This window comes from Tenrec ecaudatus, chromosome 4 (assembly GCF_050624435.1).
Source record: "Tenrec ecaudatus isolate mTenEca1 chromosome 4, mTenEca1.hap1, whole genome shotgun sequence".
Classification (NCBI taxonomy): domain Eukaryota; kingdom Metazoa; phylum Chordata; class Mammalia; order Afrosoricida; family Tenrecidae; genus Tenrec; species Tenrec ecaudatus.
Genome location: NC_134533.1, coordinates 118,325,839 through 118,341,501, shown reverse-complemented (window position 1 = coordinate 118,341,501; position 15,663 = coordinate 118,325,839). Strand labels below are relative to the sequence as shown.

The following is a 15,663-nucleotide window of genomic DNA, read 5'->3' as shown; positions in this document are numbered from 1 at the left end:
GTCCTTGGGAAAGCCTTTAACCGTGCCTGTTCTCCCAGGGGAAAGGGGGTTGTCATGTTACCCCTTCACATAAGGAACATGAAGCATTTCTAAGATGCAAAGTCTGATAAGCATATTTCAAAAGATCCCCATTGGCTAGCTCGGTGTGCTCCCAGGATGGGCCATCCATCCCCGGCCGCTGCTTGCTGAAAGCTGACAGACATCTTCCGGAGGTCTCTGAAGACCCCCTCCCAGCTCATGACACCCGGTGAGACCCACAGGGAGCAACACACTGCATACTGTATAAATAGAGGTTTTATTAATAATGGGCGAAATCCCACAAATCCAACAGGCATCTGTTGGAGGAAAGAGTCTGGGGTGGGGTACATGTATAGGAGTAGTCCTGGGAGGAGGGAAAATCAGCAGTCGAATGAGCCTGGACTCCACCAGGACAGACAGACATGCACCGGAGTGTCTGCCACCTTGGTGGGCAAAGCGTGCTGCTCCCGTGCTCTGGGCCCCCTTACCTTGGCTGAGGAGGGTGGAGAGGGGTGGAGGGAGTTGTAAGGAGCAGCAAAGAGGCTGGGGGAAAGAGTGAGGGAGTGGGGATGCCAACCTGGCACTCACGAGGAGGCCGCGGGTTGGCAGTGGCTTGGCCAACTTTTGCCCGTGCCTGTGCTTGCACTGGGTCCTGAGTTCCAGGAGCTAGTGCCCTGTGGCACCCCTGGCTGGGCGTGGAGGGCGGGGTGGGAGGAGAGCAGAAAGCGGGCACCTGCAGATCCTGGAGACATCTGAGCAGCACCATCTTCTCCAGCCTCCCAAGTGAGCCCCCCTTCCAGGAAGAGGCTGGCACTGTTTTCCCCACGGGAGCCCCACTCTCCCATTGCCACTCTGGCTTTGAGCTGCAGGGGTGGCGATTGTGCGGGGCTGAGCCTGCCTGTTAGCACGTTTGTGCCTGTCACCCTGCAGAAGGAAGGGCCAGTTGCAAGACATTGCTTCCGGAGCAGCGAGGAGGGAGGGAGGGCCGGCTCTCCCCACGCCGCCTCCCCTCAGAATAAAGTGCAGTCACCAGTTCCAGTGACAGGTGGGAGAGACAGACAGATGTTATTGCAGCGGGGCCAGCAGGCCCTCCCTCCCACCAAAGGTGATGGTGAGCGGGGGCTGGGGCAGTCCTGGGTCCCAGGCCTGCCCGATCCCCAAGGCTGAGAGGGGCTACTAAGACAGAAAATCCAGCTTCTGTCCCAGGGTCTGGGCCTGGGGACAAGGAGGTGGGAGGAAGAGGCTTCCCGAGTCCTTCTCTGCTTGACTGATTCCCGTGTCCTTAATGGGACTTCCCGGAGACTTCACCAGGGCCCAACCCCGGCCCCCGCCTCACAGCAGCCTGTTCACAACACTTGTGGGGTGCAGGCCCCCAGAAGGGACCACTTTGGTCAATTGCAAGTGGGGCCTGGAGCTGCCAGGCAGACAAAGAGGAGGTTGCCAAGGGCAGGAAACAGGGAGGCAGCCTCCTTTTGCATGCAGGTGTCTGAGAGAAGGGGAGGAAGCTATAAATCCCGCGCATCCACTTGGGGGAAACCCCAGGCGTGGTAAGAGAGGCTGAAGGCCGACTCTGGGCCAGGGCTGGGAGTGCAGTCTGTTAGCCAGCCAGAGGAGGAGCCAGGGAGGGCGGGCGGCTGCACCAGCAGCCTTGCCCAAGTCTACAAGGTTAAAACAGCCCCAAAGGCTGGGGCTGGGGCTGGGGTGCAGGCCAGGCCCGAGGCTCTATCTTTCGGACTTGACCCGGTAGCGGAGCACGAGGTATGCCAGCAGCCGCAGGGCCAGGAAGAAGATGCCCAAAACCATGAAGTCCGTGTAGAGCTTGGCATCTTCCACATCCAGCGCTCGGAGGATGTTCTGAGGCTCCCGGAGCGGGCAGCGTTCCTCTGAGCACGTCAGGTTCCCCCGCTCCATGCCGTAGATGGTCAGGATCACCCCCTCAAAGCCGTACCTGGGGAAGCAGGGACATCAGAGCCGGGGGGCTAGCCACAGGGACCCCTTCAGGGCACATTGGTGAGAGGCCAGCTACAAGGCTCCTGTTCCTGACATCTGGCCAGAGTGCCCTGGTAGAGCAGGACCAGACTTGGCACAGGGCACTTGCCCTGGCCCTGGCCTGCTGGGGAGGGAAGGGGCACCGACCTGACATAGGAGAGGTAGGAGCTCCATTGCAGGTACGTGGGGATGGTCTTGAAGGTGACAAAGAAACCAGAGAACAAGAGAACCGGGATGGCTGTAACTGGGCCCACAAAGGTGGCCACCTGGCGGGGAGTGGAGAGGTCCAACTGTCACCAGGTTGGCCAGGCCAGGCCAGGCCCAACACGGGGCTGGGACCAGGGTTTCCCCCACAGGCCCCGCCTCTTCTCGTGGCCAGCCCCGGCTTCCTACCATCAGGCCCCCTCCTCTCTTGCGGCCCCTCCCACCTGCAGGGAATTAGAGGCCACGCTGATCAGCAGCCCCAGAGACTGAGCCACCAAGGCCGTGGCGGTGGCCAGGGCTGAGAAGAGCAGGAAGCGGCTGGTTTCGGCTGGCTGGCCTGTCATCCAGTACACGATGCTGCAGTACACCAGAGGGCACAGCACCTGGGGAGCAGGCACAGGGTTGGTTGTGTCCTGGTCAAGGCCAGACCTAGACAAGGGCACCGGGACCTAGATCCTTCACCCTACCCACCCAACAAGAACCTCAGGAACACGGACTCCCGGAGTGAACCTGCCTTATGCTGTCACCCTAGACTAGCACACGTCCCCTTCCTCCCTGGCTATATGAACCTCCGTCATCTCCCAGTCCCACCTGTCCCTCTAGGCCCACTCTGGCCAGTTCATCCCCTCCCTCCAAGTTCCTTTACTTCTGTTCCTGACTTGATACTGTTGATCACCTCTACCTGTGAAGGTGTTCACTTGTCGATGACAGAGACTCACTGAGTCCCAGACACACGGCTCTCTGAGCTGTGACCCAACCAAAAGAGAGCCAGTCTGTGCCGGGTTCGCAAAGCCACACGCTGGCCCGTGCAGCAGCCACCTTGAGGAAGGAGCACTTTGCTGTAATTTGCACAAACGGACCCTGTGGAACAGGGGGAGCCCTGGGGGTTAGAAGAGGTAGTGGTGGTGATAACACAAAGTAGGTCCTGTTCAAAGATATAACTCTTGGCCTCTAGTCATCAGGATCTTAAAAAAAGAATTCGACAAGGAAGGAGTTGGCGAGACTGACTGTCTTCACGAGGCGTAGCCTCCTGCACCTTGAGGTCGGAAGGACTCGATGGTGCTCCGCTACCACTATTGATCCTTATGACCAAGGTCACGATCAAGGTCTTCTAACAGGAAGACGATAGCCATGTGGAACATAGCTTCAAATTCTCAAAGACTCTGCACTGACTGGCCTCTGAGACCATTGCCCCGAGACAGCAGTTCTCAATCTGTGGGGCTCGACCCCTTTGGGGCTCAAACAACCCTTTCCCAGGGGTCGCCCGATTCATCACAGTAGAAAAATGACAGTGATGAAGTAGCAAGGAAAATAATTTTATGGTTGGGGGTCACCACATGAGGAACTGGATGAAAGGGTCACGGCATGAAGAAGGTTGAAACCACGGCCCTGAGATATTCTTTACACCTGAACCAAAACTACCCCTGACATTACCTCGTAACTGACTAGCAGCTGAGCTCAAAAATGAGTGAAGGCCACCCTTGAGGACTGTACTCCTTGACAGTCGATGACAGCTGCTCGACGGAGAAGGCTGGGGATGCAAGCTCGGGTTCATAGAACAACCGGGGGGGGGGGGGGGAAATCACAGGAATGCTGACCCAACTGAGGCAGCCTTTCAACAGCGTGGGCAGCAATGGAACATCGTGGGACCCTGGTTTGCTGTGCATACTTTCACCAAGAGGATAAGACAATCGTTTAAAACAAAAACAGCTAATAATTAGCAGGCACTTAATCTCTCCAGGAGTCCCTTGATGGTACGAATGGTTAGGCGCACACTGTGGAAGTTCAAATCCGTCTCAAAGTGCCGTGGAAGAAAGGACTGCCAGTCTACTTCTGAAAATTCGCCCCGGGAACCCTGGGTGGCCCAGTTTTACCCTGGCGCATGCAGGGCCCCTATGAGGAAATCACCTGACAGCAATTGGGTTTTGGCTCGTAGGTGCCAAGCAGTACTCTAAGCCCTGGCTATGTGGGGATGCCGTTCATTCTTGCAGACAGCCCTGCAGCAGGCACTGCCATCCTATTTTACAGATGGGCACACGGAAGCAAAGAGAGGAGACTTACAACCCACAAGTAGCAATAAGGTGCCAGAGCCTATATCATTACTGCCTCCATGAGGGTTACAGTCTATGTTGTGAGGTGTGGAGCCGGGTCCAACCCATGCAAAGCAGAAGGAAATATTGCTGGGACCTTAGCCAGCCTCAGGCTGTTCATGTGTCTGAGCGCCTGTCAGTCGATCTCTCTGAGGCCCCTCCTCTTTGCCACGCATGATGGCCTTTTCCAGGAACTGGTCTCTGCTGACAACACGTGCAGAGTGTCTCAGACAAAGTCTCGCCATCCTTGCCTCTCAGGAGCACTCTGGCCGTATCTCTTCCAAGACAGATGGGTCTGTCCTTTTAGCCATCCGTGGCACTCTCAGTATTCTTCTCCAGCACCACCACACCGAGGCATCGATTTAAGGAAGACCGAAGAGGAATCGACATGTCTGAACAGAATCATATGTGGGGTGACTGTTTCCCCTGGACCAGAAGTTCTACACGTGAAGACTATGTCGGTCTGGCTCATTGCTTTATCCTCAGTGCCTGGCGCAGGGCTGGGGGCACGGTAGGCACCCACCACTGTGGGACTGGCTAAGGAATTGGAAGGGAAGGGAAGGATAGAAGATGACAGCGTGGAGGGAGGAAAGTGAGGGGAGGGAGAGTAAGACCGGCTGGAAGCAGTGGGCGATGGAGCAAGGAGGCTCACCTGAAAGGGCACATCGGCCATGGTCTTGGCCAGGTAGTAGGCTTTGAGGCTGTACCAGTAGTTGAGGTGCTCTCTCAAGAAGACTGCCATCTCTAGGGGGACTGAGGAGACACAGATTTAGGCCGGGCTGCCTAACGCCTTGGCCCAGCCCCGTGCCCCATGCGCGGGTGGCCCCGCTCACAGGTGAGCACGGTGGGCATGAGGGCGGCGAACATCAGGAAGAGCATGGAGAAGAAGAGGCAGCCGGTGTTGTTGAAGACTTTGCTGGCATCGTCGCCGATGTGCAGGTAGAGGAGGCCGATGAGCACCCCGATCACCACGTGGGAGATGAACCGCAGGTGGGTCAGGACCTGCAGGAGGAGGGTGCCATGGTGGGGTTGGGGTGGGGAGAGGCGGGATGAGCCACGGGCCAGGGGTGGGCAGGAAGTCACAGACGACACCATAACCAGTGGAAGAGGGGCCCCGGTCCCAGCCCAGCTGCTAGAACCCCAGACCCCCCAAGAGCAGGCCTGCTCTCCCCACACTTGATGCCTCACCGTGTCCCTGAGGATGGACAAGAAGGTCCTTCTGAAGAGAATGCAGAACTGCGTGAGGGTGCTGGTAGCAAACGTGTGGCTTTCGATGGGATCCACTTCCTGGGAGAGAGGACATCGGGTCAGGTGAGCCTCCTTGAATCGCCCACCCCCACCCCGCAGCCCATCCAGTTCCAGGAGTGGGGAACCCCGGAGCAGGGGTGGAAGAAGGCCCTCCACCATGGAGCTGGGGGCCTGGAAGCTGGGCTCGGGGGTCGGAGTCAGGGTGAGAGTGGAGAGACAGCTGTGGAGCAGGAGGAACGGGAGTCAAGGGCAACTCTGGTGACACTCCTTTATCCTTTAATCCCCTGCCGAGGAGTTACCCTAAAGCCACCATCCTTACTTCATGCCTCCTGTTCACAATAGCAGTATTTCATAATGATGACAGCAACAAGAGTAGCCACGGCGGACCCTCCCCGCTCTCCAGGGTCGCAGCGTCTCGTCTCAGGACACAGATTGGAACTGAACCAACAAGCCCTTGCTACACCAAGTACAGTGCCGAGAGCTTGGCGTGATGCTCCAACTCGTCCTCCTGGACCCTGTGAGGTAAGTGTGCTGCTCTCCAGGTTGGAGAGGTCGTTGCCCCAAGACCAGAGAGAAGGTCTGGCTTGCTGACCCGATAGTGGGCCCTGGACCGGCATTCAGAGCACACTGTGGCTGCCCAGTCAGAATGCGCTGAATGAATGAACTCGAAGGCTCACGAGGTCAAGTGACTTCCCCAAGACAGCACAGCTGTTGACAGGAGGGCTCGTCCAAGTCCTGGCAGCACAGCGATTAAGCGCTCAGCTGCTAAGCAGGAGACGGCCCCTGGGAACCCACCCCGGTGCTCAGCGGGGACCCGCGGTCCTTTGCTCCCGTGGACAGTGTCCCCATTGCTGGGAAGTGCTGTCGGGTTGGCCGCCCTGCAGACAACAGAATGAAACCCTGCCGGGTTGGGTTGGGTTTTGTCCTCGCGGGAAGCTGTCCCAGACATGAGTCCAAGGTGGCAGCCGCTGGGTCACGTGCTCTCCGCCCTCTCCTGAACCGAGCATGATGGCCTTTTCCAGGGACCGGTCTTTCTAGGTCCTGTGTCCGTACTGGCTTCCACAGAGTGCTCTCGCTTCACTCCCGAGGCAGACGCGTTTGTCCTTCTACGGCACGTCCGTCATTCTTAGCCGACACCAGAATTTAGATGTGCAAACTCTTCTCTCGTCTTCCACGTCTATTGTGAGCCCTTGTCCTCACATAAGACAAGTGACCCTACCGGGCCACCTTCGCTCGTTTAACCCTTGAAAGAAGAGGTCTGTGCAGCAGATCTGCCCAGTGCAATACGTCCACTGACTCCTAACTGCTTCCATCAACATTAAGACCCTAAGCAACCTCCATCTTCGCGTCTGTTTCTCCGCTGCAGGTTGTGAGGAGCCTTTCGCTGGCCCTAATTCCTCATTCCTCTCCCTCGAGTCTCGCTTCTCCCACAGTTGAATCCTATCCTGTTGGATGCCTGTGAGTCTGAATGACGGCCCCCAACACCGACGACAACATCCCAAGTGGTGCTCCTCGCAACTCCATAGTGGTGAAGACGGCCTAACGGCAAGGTGCACAGTTTGAACCCAGCAGCTGCTCTGTGCAGGAAAGATGAGGCATTCCACGTCCTGTAGAGACCCGCAGCCTCACAGACCCACAGGGGTGGTTCTACTCTGGCCTAAAAGGTCTCTCTGAATCGAAGGGACTTGATCGCCCTGAATTTCTGGGTGTCCTTCCCTTTGCCCTCTCCACTCCGACGCACCTGAGAGCAGGTAGGAGGGCAGGTCGTGGGGACATCCTTCTTCTCGGGGCCACTCTTCTTCTCGGCCATGGCACAGAGCCCATTCTGCACAGCCCTGAACAGCATGGGGTTCAGGTCTCCATACTCGCCAGAGGCCACCTCAATGACTGGGGACACGAGAGGAGAGTGCTCAGCTGAAGCCCACCCTCACTTCCCAGATGCGTGGGGAAGGCAAGGAACAGGGAGTCCTCTGCACCCCACCCCACCCCACCCAGGCTTGGCCCACCGCTGCCGCAGCCCCTCCCTCGCCCAAGTCCCCACTCACTAAAGTCAGCCGGGTTGTGGTAGGTGGGGCAGTGCAAGCCCTGCCCCTTCAGGTAGGGCACCAGGTTGGTGACACGGCCCTTGAAGATGCACTGACCCTGGCTCAGGATGTAGAGCTGAGGCAGAGGGTGCAGGTTCAGGAAATCACGCCCAGCATGCCAGTGGGGTCCCACCAGTCCTACTTCGACTCCCGTCCCCTCCGCACCTCGGGCCCATCTCCTCTGAGGCCTGCAGCCGTTTACCTTGTCGAACATCTCAAAGAGCTTGGCACTGGGCTGGTGGATGGTGCAGATGATGGTCCGGCCCCCCTGGGCTAGGGACTTCATGAGGGATACCACTTGGAAGCAGGAGGCGCTGTCCAGACCACTGTCCAGAAAGAGGCCACCAGGGAGCCTGGTAAGGGGGTGGGGGTAGGGTGGGGGTCCCCACTGCTATCAAGGGAATGGAGCCGACAGGAAGGGATCACTCTGGTCCCCCTCATATCCTGTTCACCCTGTCAGGTTCAGGAACTTGGAGACTACGAGTGACAGAGCACTGTCTCCTCTGGCAAGCATCAGCGGGGCACCTGTGGTCTGCTGGCCACTAGGCTTCCCATGAGATATAAAGAAGACACAGGCTCTGGTCTAGACGGGCAACAGACAAGTGCACCACATGTTTCAGATCATGTGGCCACAGGGGGCGGGTGAGGGAGGCAGCACAGGGAGAGCAGAGGGTGGTCAGAGGTTTCCCGAGGGAGCTGGAAGGAGCGAAAGTTAAATCAGATGATCAGGGTGACAGTGGAGAGGCACGATGATCCTAAGGAACCAGACACGTGGAGATCGTTGGAAAGCCAAGTGTCCGTCACATACACGTTTACCCTCGTGAACAAAGAAACAACAGGCACAAACTGGGGTAAAAAGCCAGGGGAACGGGGCAGAGGTGCCAGGGTGGAGGGCATGGCTGGCAGAAGACAGCGTGTGTACAGAGCTGGGAGGCATGAGCACGTGGCTTGAGAATGGGATCAGAAGCAACTCGGTGCTATTAGAGCAGAAACTGCAAGCAAGGTGAAGGTGGACCTGGGGCTGGAGGAGTAGGTTGGGACCAAGACCTCCCATGTCATCTGTCTCATGCTTTCCAACAGCAGAATATAGGCCCCGAATAGTCTTGTAGAAAGATCACTCTGGAAGGGCCGGGGTGGAGTGGGGAGGCAGGAAGAGGAGGGAGGGCCTAGGAGTCTGTTGCGGAAAGGCAGGCAGGAGCTGAAGCATGGGGTCCGAGGCCAGCAGCAGGGCCGGCCCAAAAGCGGCCTACAGGAGGTGGTATTGAGGAAGCTGGGTGCAGAGAGGGAGGAAGGGAAGGCACCGGGAAAATTGGGGTTCTGCCTGCGTGAAGGGTGGGGCGATTCCCAGCAACAGGTTTGCCCATGGGACAGGACTGGTAGGGGAGAGGTGAGGGGGAGGCTCTGAGTTCTAGCAGCAAAGGTGCCGCCTCAGCCAGCCCGGCCTCAAGGTGGCGCCGAGGGGTAGAACTACCTGGTGGGCTCATCAAAGAACATGACCGGTGGGTTGTTGACCAGCTCCAGGGCGATGGCCAGGCGCTTCCTCTGCCCGCCGGAGAGCAGGGCTGTCCTCGTGTGGGAGCAGGACATCAGGCCCAGTGCCGTCAGGATCTCTGTCACCTGGCCAGCCCCCCCACCACCCCCCACGTCAGCTTCACGGTCACTACTTCCTTGGGTCATCGCCCGACTGGAAGCAGCACCTCCTTCAAGTCCACTGTCCCAGCCTCGGCCATCGCGCTCCCACCCTTCCACGCGTCCGTAGACCCCCCAGGGGGAAGCCGTCCCCTCCCCTCCCCTTCCCACTCACCAGTTCCTTCTTCACCTCCTGCTTCTCGCTGAGCTTCAGGTTCGCAGAGACCTGCAACGGGAGAGTAGCTTACTCAGGTGTGTATAGGCAGGGGGTCGGGGGCAATGAGAAGACGGGCCTCTCACTCTCACCATCATGGCTTCCAACACCGTGAGATGCGGCAGCAGCATGTCGTCCTGCATGATGTAACAGGACATCTTTCGGAAGGTTCTCAGCTCCCTCGGCCTCCCATTGACCAGGATCTGCCCCTTCATGCCAGACTCCCTAGGGGACCGTTGGGTGACCGTGAGCATGGGCCACGCCCACTTCAGAACTCACCTGCCCCTCAAGGGCTCCTTCTCGCTGGGCCCTACTCCCCACCCCGTCCTCCTTCTCCTCACCTGTATCCTGCCAAGATGTTCATGAACGTGGACTTGCCAGCCCCCGAGGGGCCCATGATGCCGATCAGCTCCCAGTGGCAGAATTTGCCTGACAGGCACTTAAGTAGAGTCTTATAACCTGCAACGAGTGAGGGAAGAAAGTCCCCCAAGGGCTAGTCAACAGGGTCACCTCGAGACTCTTAGGAGCCGCTCTGCTGCAGGTGACACAGGCCCCCCACTCCGTGTGACTGGGTTGGGATGGCGAACTCTCCCACATCCTCTCCTACGCTCCTCCTAAAAGTGACCATCACGTATGTCAGAGTCCCAGAGGCCACAGAGTGACCCACACGTCTCACTGCAGGTCAAGGATGTAGACGCTTCTGCTTCTTTTCCAGAAGCACAGCAGCCACTCCTGGGCCCCCTTCAGGAAGACTGACCGGGCTAACTCTCCTTTGTGCTCAGACGCCAAGGGGATTGTGTCTGTTACTCGATATACCTGTTGCTCACTTCCCTTCCTGAGCCTCTCGCCAGTGAAGTTCTTGGGAGCAGGGTCTGGGCCTTACTCATCTTTGTGACCTCACCAGCCTGAGTAGCATGTAGTAAGTAGGTGCTCAGTAAGTATTTGTTCGATATGGGCGTATCTGCAGAGCTTCCGTCTCATTCTGGAAAAGCCTCTGACTTTGTGCTCACCTGCCCACCAGGCCGGTCTTCTAGCCCTTAACAGGGCCAGGAAAATGGCACCTTTCGTTCATTCATTCACTCACGGGGAGGCAGCATATGCATTGCGAGTACTGATTTGAAGACAGGTGGATCTGGGTTCAAACCCTGGCTCCACACTTACCAGCTGTGTGACCTCAGGCAAGTTGCTTAACCTCTCTGAGCTTCAGGCCCCTCCTCTGTCAAATGAGGGTGATGGTTCCTGTCTCTCAGGGTTGTTGCCAAGATGTGATGAGATCGCATGTATGTAAAGCATATGACACAGAGCTTGCCACATTGTAAGTGACGGTTTGCCTCAGGAGCCACGTGGGCCGACAGGCATCACATAGTTCACCAAGACAATGAGCTACATCCTGCCTGATGAGTAGCGACCAGAGTCCTAAAAACACTCATGAGCAGCTACCTAAGGGTGACGATTGATCCCGTCCCATCCGGTGGAAAGGAGGATGATGAAGATGGAAACATACAAGGAAAGATTTAGTCCAATGGGCTGATGAATCACTCCAGTGCCAGCCTCCACGATCCTGAGTCCAAAGAAACTAGATGGTGCCCAGCTACCACTGCCAGGGGCTCTGAAAAGGCCTGCCTTAGACGGTCCCGGAGAGAGTGCAAGGAAACTGTCGAACAGAGCCTAAAGTCATGAAAGAGATGGAGATTGGTAGAACCCTCGACACCCTGGCCCTGACTCACCCTTCAGGTGTGGAACTGAACTCATCCCTGTGAGAACAAGCAACCACTTAAGATCCAAAGGACAGCGTTTCCCCAAGGACAGCATTCTGAGGGGTAGGAAAGGAGGAGGGAAGGACACAGGAATCCCAGGTTGGAAGTGGGAGAAGGGATGGAGGGGATTACAGTGGACAAGTTGGAACAAAACACTGAACTGTTGGAGGTAAAACTGATGGTCTGCTCGGGAAGCCTCTGCCTAATTCAAATCTAAGAGTGTGACTTTTAAGTGGTATTGATTACCAATTACCCTTGGCAGATGTTTATCGATACCTGCTCTATGTCACGCTCTATAGCAGACAGACACACTGGACAAAAAAGGAAGAGATTGAAGAAAACATTGTTCCTAAACCCGGAAGGCCATGGTCTAGGCCAGAAAGATGGCCAAGCAAATATCTACAGTCAGAGGAAAAAGAATATATACCGTATATACTCGTGTATAAGCCCCGGGGTCAGCTTATCCACGGGTCAGTGGTACCCTAGCGAGGTGTAACATCTCGAGGGTGATTGCCGTTCTTCTGCTGTTTATTCAAAGCCCCGCTGACACCGCAAGACTTTGAATGTTTGTTTACTCACACCTAACCAATCAGAGCCGTCCTATGACGTGGCCGGCTCCAATTCACAGAAGCACCCGTAGTGATTCACTTATGCCGGCAGCTGAACTGGTAAGGATGTGTCTGTGGCTGTGTTAATTCACATCCTGCATTTCCCACCCTAGGCTTATACTCGAGTCAGTCAGTTTTTCTGGTTTCCCAGGTAATAATTAGGTACCTCGGCTTATACTCGGGTTGGCTTATATTCGAGTATATACGGTAGGTTATAATAGAAGTATGAATGGTCTGCTTTGAGAAGGCAGAGTCAAAGGGAAAGTCACCATCGAGGAAGCATTTCAGTTCAGTCTTGAAAGATGAGCAGGATTTCAAAAGAGAGGTCGTCCAGGGTTGAGGGGCCACTGGGCCGCTGTACAAGGGTATGAGGGCATGCTAGGGGACAGAAGGCGAGACAAACCGGAGCTACCTGGGGAAATGGCAAGGGTTACAAAATCAGCAAGGAGGGCCTTGAGCGCCTCAGACAAGGAAGAAATGCCAATTTCCCATTCTAGAACCTTCTTCACTGCCATCTTCCTCTGACCGCACAGAACTCAGTTCCTCTACCTTGGCCGGCCTCCCTGCAGAGCACCCAGGACTGGGCACTGGACCCAACTGTCCATCTGGATTAGGAATAGAATGTATCTAGATTGGCTGTGTGCTATAGGTCTGAGGTTCACTGCTGTGTCCGATCACACCAAATGCCCGGATAGTGTGCTACGGTTTACAATAGTGCATCATCTCATCTGTTCCTTTAGCAGCATAGGTGAGGCCAGTAGGGCCCAGGGACATCCAGTGACTCACCCAAGGTCACACAGCGAGTTCTCCACAGGGAGAGAGGAAGCATAGATTCCAAGACTCTGCCTCAGTATTCGTCCCTGTCAACCAGAGACAGGTCTGATGGTCAACTCCAGCATATGCCTCTCAGAGACACAGGAAGTGACTGATTTGTTTTTTATTCTTTTGCAGGGAGAGAAATTGGCAATGAAAAAGCTTCCCCTTGTTTAATCACAGCCAACCCCTTGATTGAACAGGATGCATAATACAAATATCATCTTCCACAAGACATTTGGAGATATTATCTCAGCTGAGCTTTGAAACAAGCCTGGACAGTGGATTTTCTGATCAGCCCTTGTTACAGATAAGGCAAGTGAGGTCAACAGAGGATGAAGCAGGTTGCCCCTAACACATTCCACAAGCTCTCAGCCTGGAAGGGGCCCATGGAGCCTTCGTGCTAGGGAGAAACCACCCCAGACACAGCAAGTTACAGTCTCTCCTTCTCTAAAGCAAAGACTCTTAACCAAAGGTCCACGGCCCCATAGGCTATCGGCAGGTCCCGAAGCTCCGGAAGTGATGTGCAAAATGTTGAGTGTGGCGTGCAATCTTCAGGGCAGGAGGCTGGGGCTTTGGGCAGATTCCCAGATGAGACCCTGAGTCCAAAAATGTTTAAGAGTCATCGCTGTAAAGTAAAAGCTGGTCTCCAACAAGAGGACGAGAAGCAACACTCCCCTCACTGAGCATCAACTCCAACATCGCAGGATCCCAGGATCCAAGGTCTAGCTCTGCCTCCGTCTGTAGGAACTCTGCCATCTTTCATGGCCTCAATCTCCTCGCCTGCCAAATAAGGATAGAAACATCTTCCCCGAGGGGCGTAACGGCCTTACTATAATTATTAATTTCAATCACAATAATTAATCAGGCAGTTTTTTGAGAAATTATAAAGGCCATATGTCAAAGGTCAGAATTAACTCAACAGCAGTGAGTTTGGCATGATAAATCCTTACCCAAAGATATATATATATATATATCTCTCTCTCTCTCCACACGTCTGGTCCTATGAACTCTCTGCTTACCCCTAATTGCCTTCTTGGAGTGCTGGTGGTGCAGTGGCTACACATTGGGCTGCTAACCTCAAGGTCAGTAGTTTGAAACCACCAGCTGCTCCTCAAGAGAAAGACAGGGCTTTCTACTCCCCAAGGAGTTACAGTGTCGGAAACCACAGGGGCAGTGCCACCCTGCCATACAGGGCTGGTAGGGGGTGGCATTGACTCGATGGCATACGTTTGAGTTGTTCAGCTCCTTCTCTAGAAAAGAGGAGAGCAACCCCAGGGGAAAGAGATGTCAGAGAGGTGAGGGTGCGGAGCAGTGAAAAGGGCAAGGGGCGGAAGAGATGGCCAAGGGACAGTAGAGAGCAATGGGATGAATAAGGTCGACATGAGGGAAAGACCAGGTTGGGAAAGAAGCCAGAGAGCAGACCCCCCTATCCACATTGCTGTTTTCATTGTCATTTCTCCTTTACAATGTGTGCAGATGTGAGAAGGCTACGGAGATGCAAAGGTCCCCATCAATTTGCCCAGAACCCATCATGAGGCTGGTGGGTATATATCTAGCTTCGCGCTCTAAGCACCGGACAGAGAGCCCGATGCCTCATTTCCATTGGCACAGGCTCCGGCCCCTCTTAACCCCTCATTGGACTGGAAGGAGGGGTCTGGTTCTGAAGCACCCCAGATCTTGTCCTTCAGCCTCAGAGCACTGTCACAGCGCCACCCTGGGCCCACACCCAGCCTCTAGGAAGCAAGCCTGACTTCTCCATTCCCCGCCTCCCCCCAGCCCCGGCTCAGGTTGCCTCAGCCCAGGGATGCAGGAGATGGTCCCGGTTCTGTGGGAACGCAGAGTCCCAGGCCTAGCCACACCTGTCAAGTTTAGGGTGGGGGTGGGGAAAGGAGTTGGAAATGCTCTTGCACTATCCTTTTTTCTTCTCATTTTTATGGAAAACAAATTTGTGGGGTTGAAAACGGGAATCTATCACCATTCTTAATTAAGCGAGAAGTAAAACAGCAACAAGAGTAGCATGTAGAGAACCATGAAACCTGGCTTCTGGTCTACCTTTTTTTTTTTCTTAAGCTGTGGGACATTGCTCAAGTCACTCAACTTCCCAGGGCCTCAGTTTCCTTATTAGTAACACAGGATGACATGTCTCTGGCCAGAAACCTCCACCCTGCCTGCCTCAGACGACTGTAGCAAGAAGGGAGTCAGATGACACCTTTCCATAAATCAGTGCTGTCCCACAGGTAATCCAGAACACCCAGTCCCTCGGACACAAGCCCCTGCCCCACACCTGCTCGCCGGGCCGTCTAAGACCATTGAACCTGTCCCGCACATGTGGGCCCTTCAGCAGGGGCAGCCCCCTGTGTCCACAGTGAGGGTCTGAGGCACACATGTCAGCGTTGCCACAGGGCCCACTGCGGTGGGACTAGCAGAAAAGGAGGCTCCTCCTGCCTCGAGTTCCAGGAGAGGGTGGGCAGCGCCCCTTCGGGGAGTTCCCTACCGCGTTTGCGCCAGCAAGGCCCCTCCCGCACGGAATAGGACAGCTCCAGGAACTCGATGTCCACCGCCGAGCGCTTGGGGAGGTGGGAGAAGCGCTGGGCTTCGGTGATGTGATTCTCCACTTTCTTCAGGTGCGTGGTCAGCACGGGGGGCTCCGCCCCGTCCTCCAGCGCCACGGCCATGGTCACAGCCCCGGGTCCTAGTCCACAGCCCACGGCCTCCAGAGCTTTATCCGCCATCATACCGCCGCCTCCGTCCGGCCTGCTGGGGAGGGCCTGCTCACTTGGGGGCAGACACTGCGCCCCGACTCGACTCAACGCTCCTTTGCTTTCTAATACTGCCCCCGCCCCCACCCGTTCCCCGCCTCCTTCTCAGGGTAGAACCGCCACTGTCAGCACCCCACTTCCCGGGGCCTGGACAGCACCCCCCCACCCAAGTCCCACTCCCGGGGCAGCCACCCTCAGTCCCGACCTGTCCATGGTCCTGGGCCGTCCCAGCCCCGGGCCCTTGAAG

General features: G+C 56.1%; 1 protein-coding gene across 1 annotated transcript; it reads right to left on the bottom strand.

The window, feature by feature from the left end:
• Positions 1–1,740: 1,740 nt before the first annotated feature.
• Positions 1,741–15,389, bottom strand: ABCG4 (ATP binding cassette subfamily G member 4). Its single transcript, XM_075548790.1, has 14 exons — positions 15,152–15,389; positions 9,818–9,935; positions 9,569–9,701; positions 9,438–9,488; positions 9,105–9,250; positions 7,836–7,959; positions 7,595–7,709; positions 7,291–7,436; positions 5,490–5,588; positions 5,135–5,303; positions 4,954–5,054; positions 2,436–2,594; positions 2,155–2,273; positions 1,741–1,966 (listed from the first exon to the last, which is right to left on the bottom strand). The coding sequence occupies exons 1-14, from the start codon at positions 15,387–15,389 to the stop codon at positions 1,741–1,743; spliced, it is 1,944 nt and encodes a 647-aa protein (XP_075404905.1).
• Between the last annotated feature and the right edge of the window lie 274 nt (positions 15,390–15,663).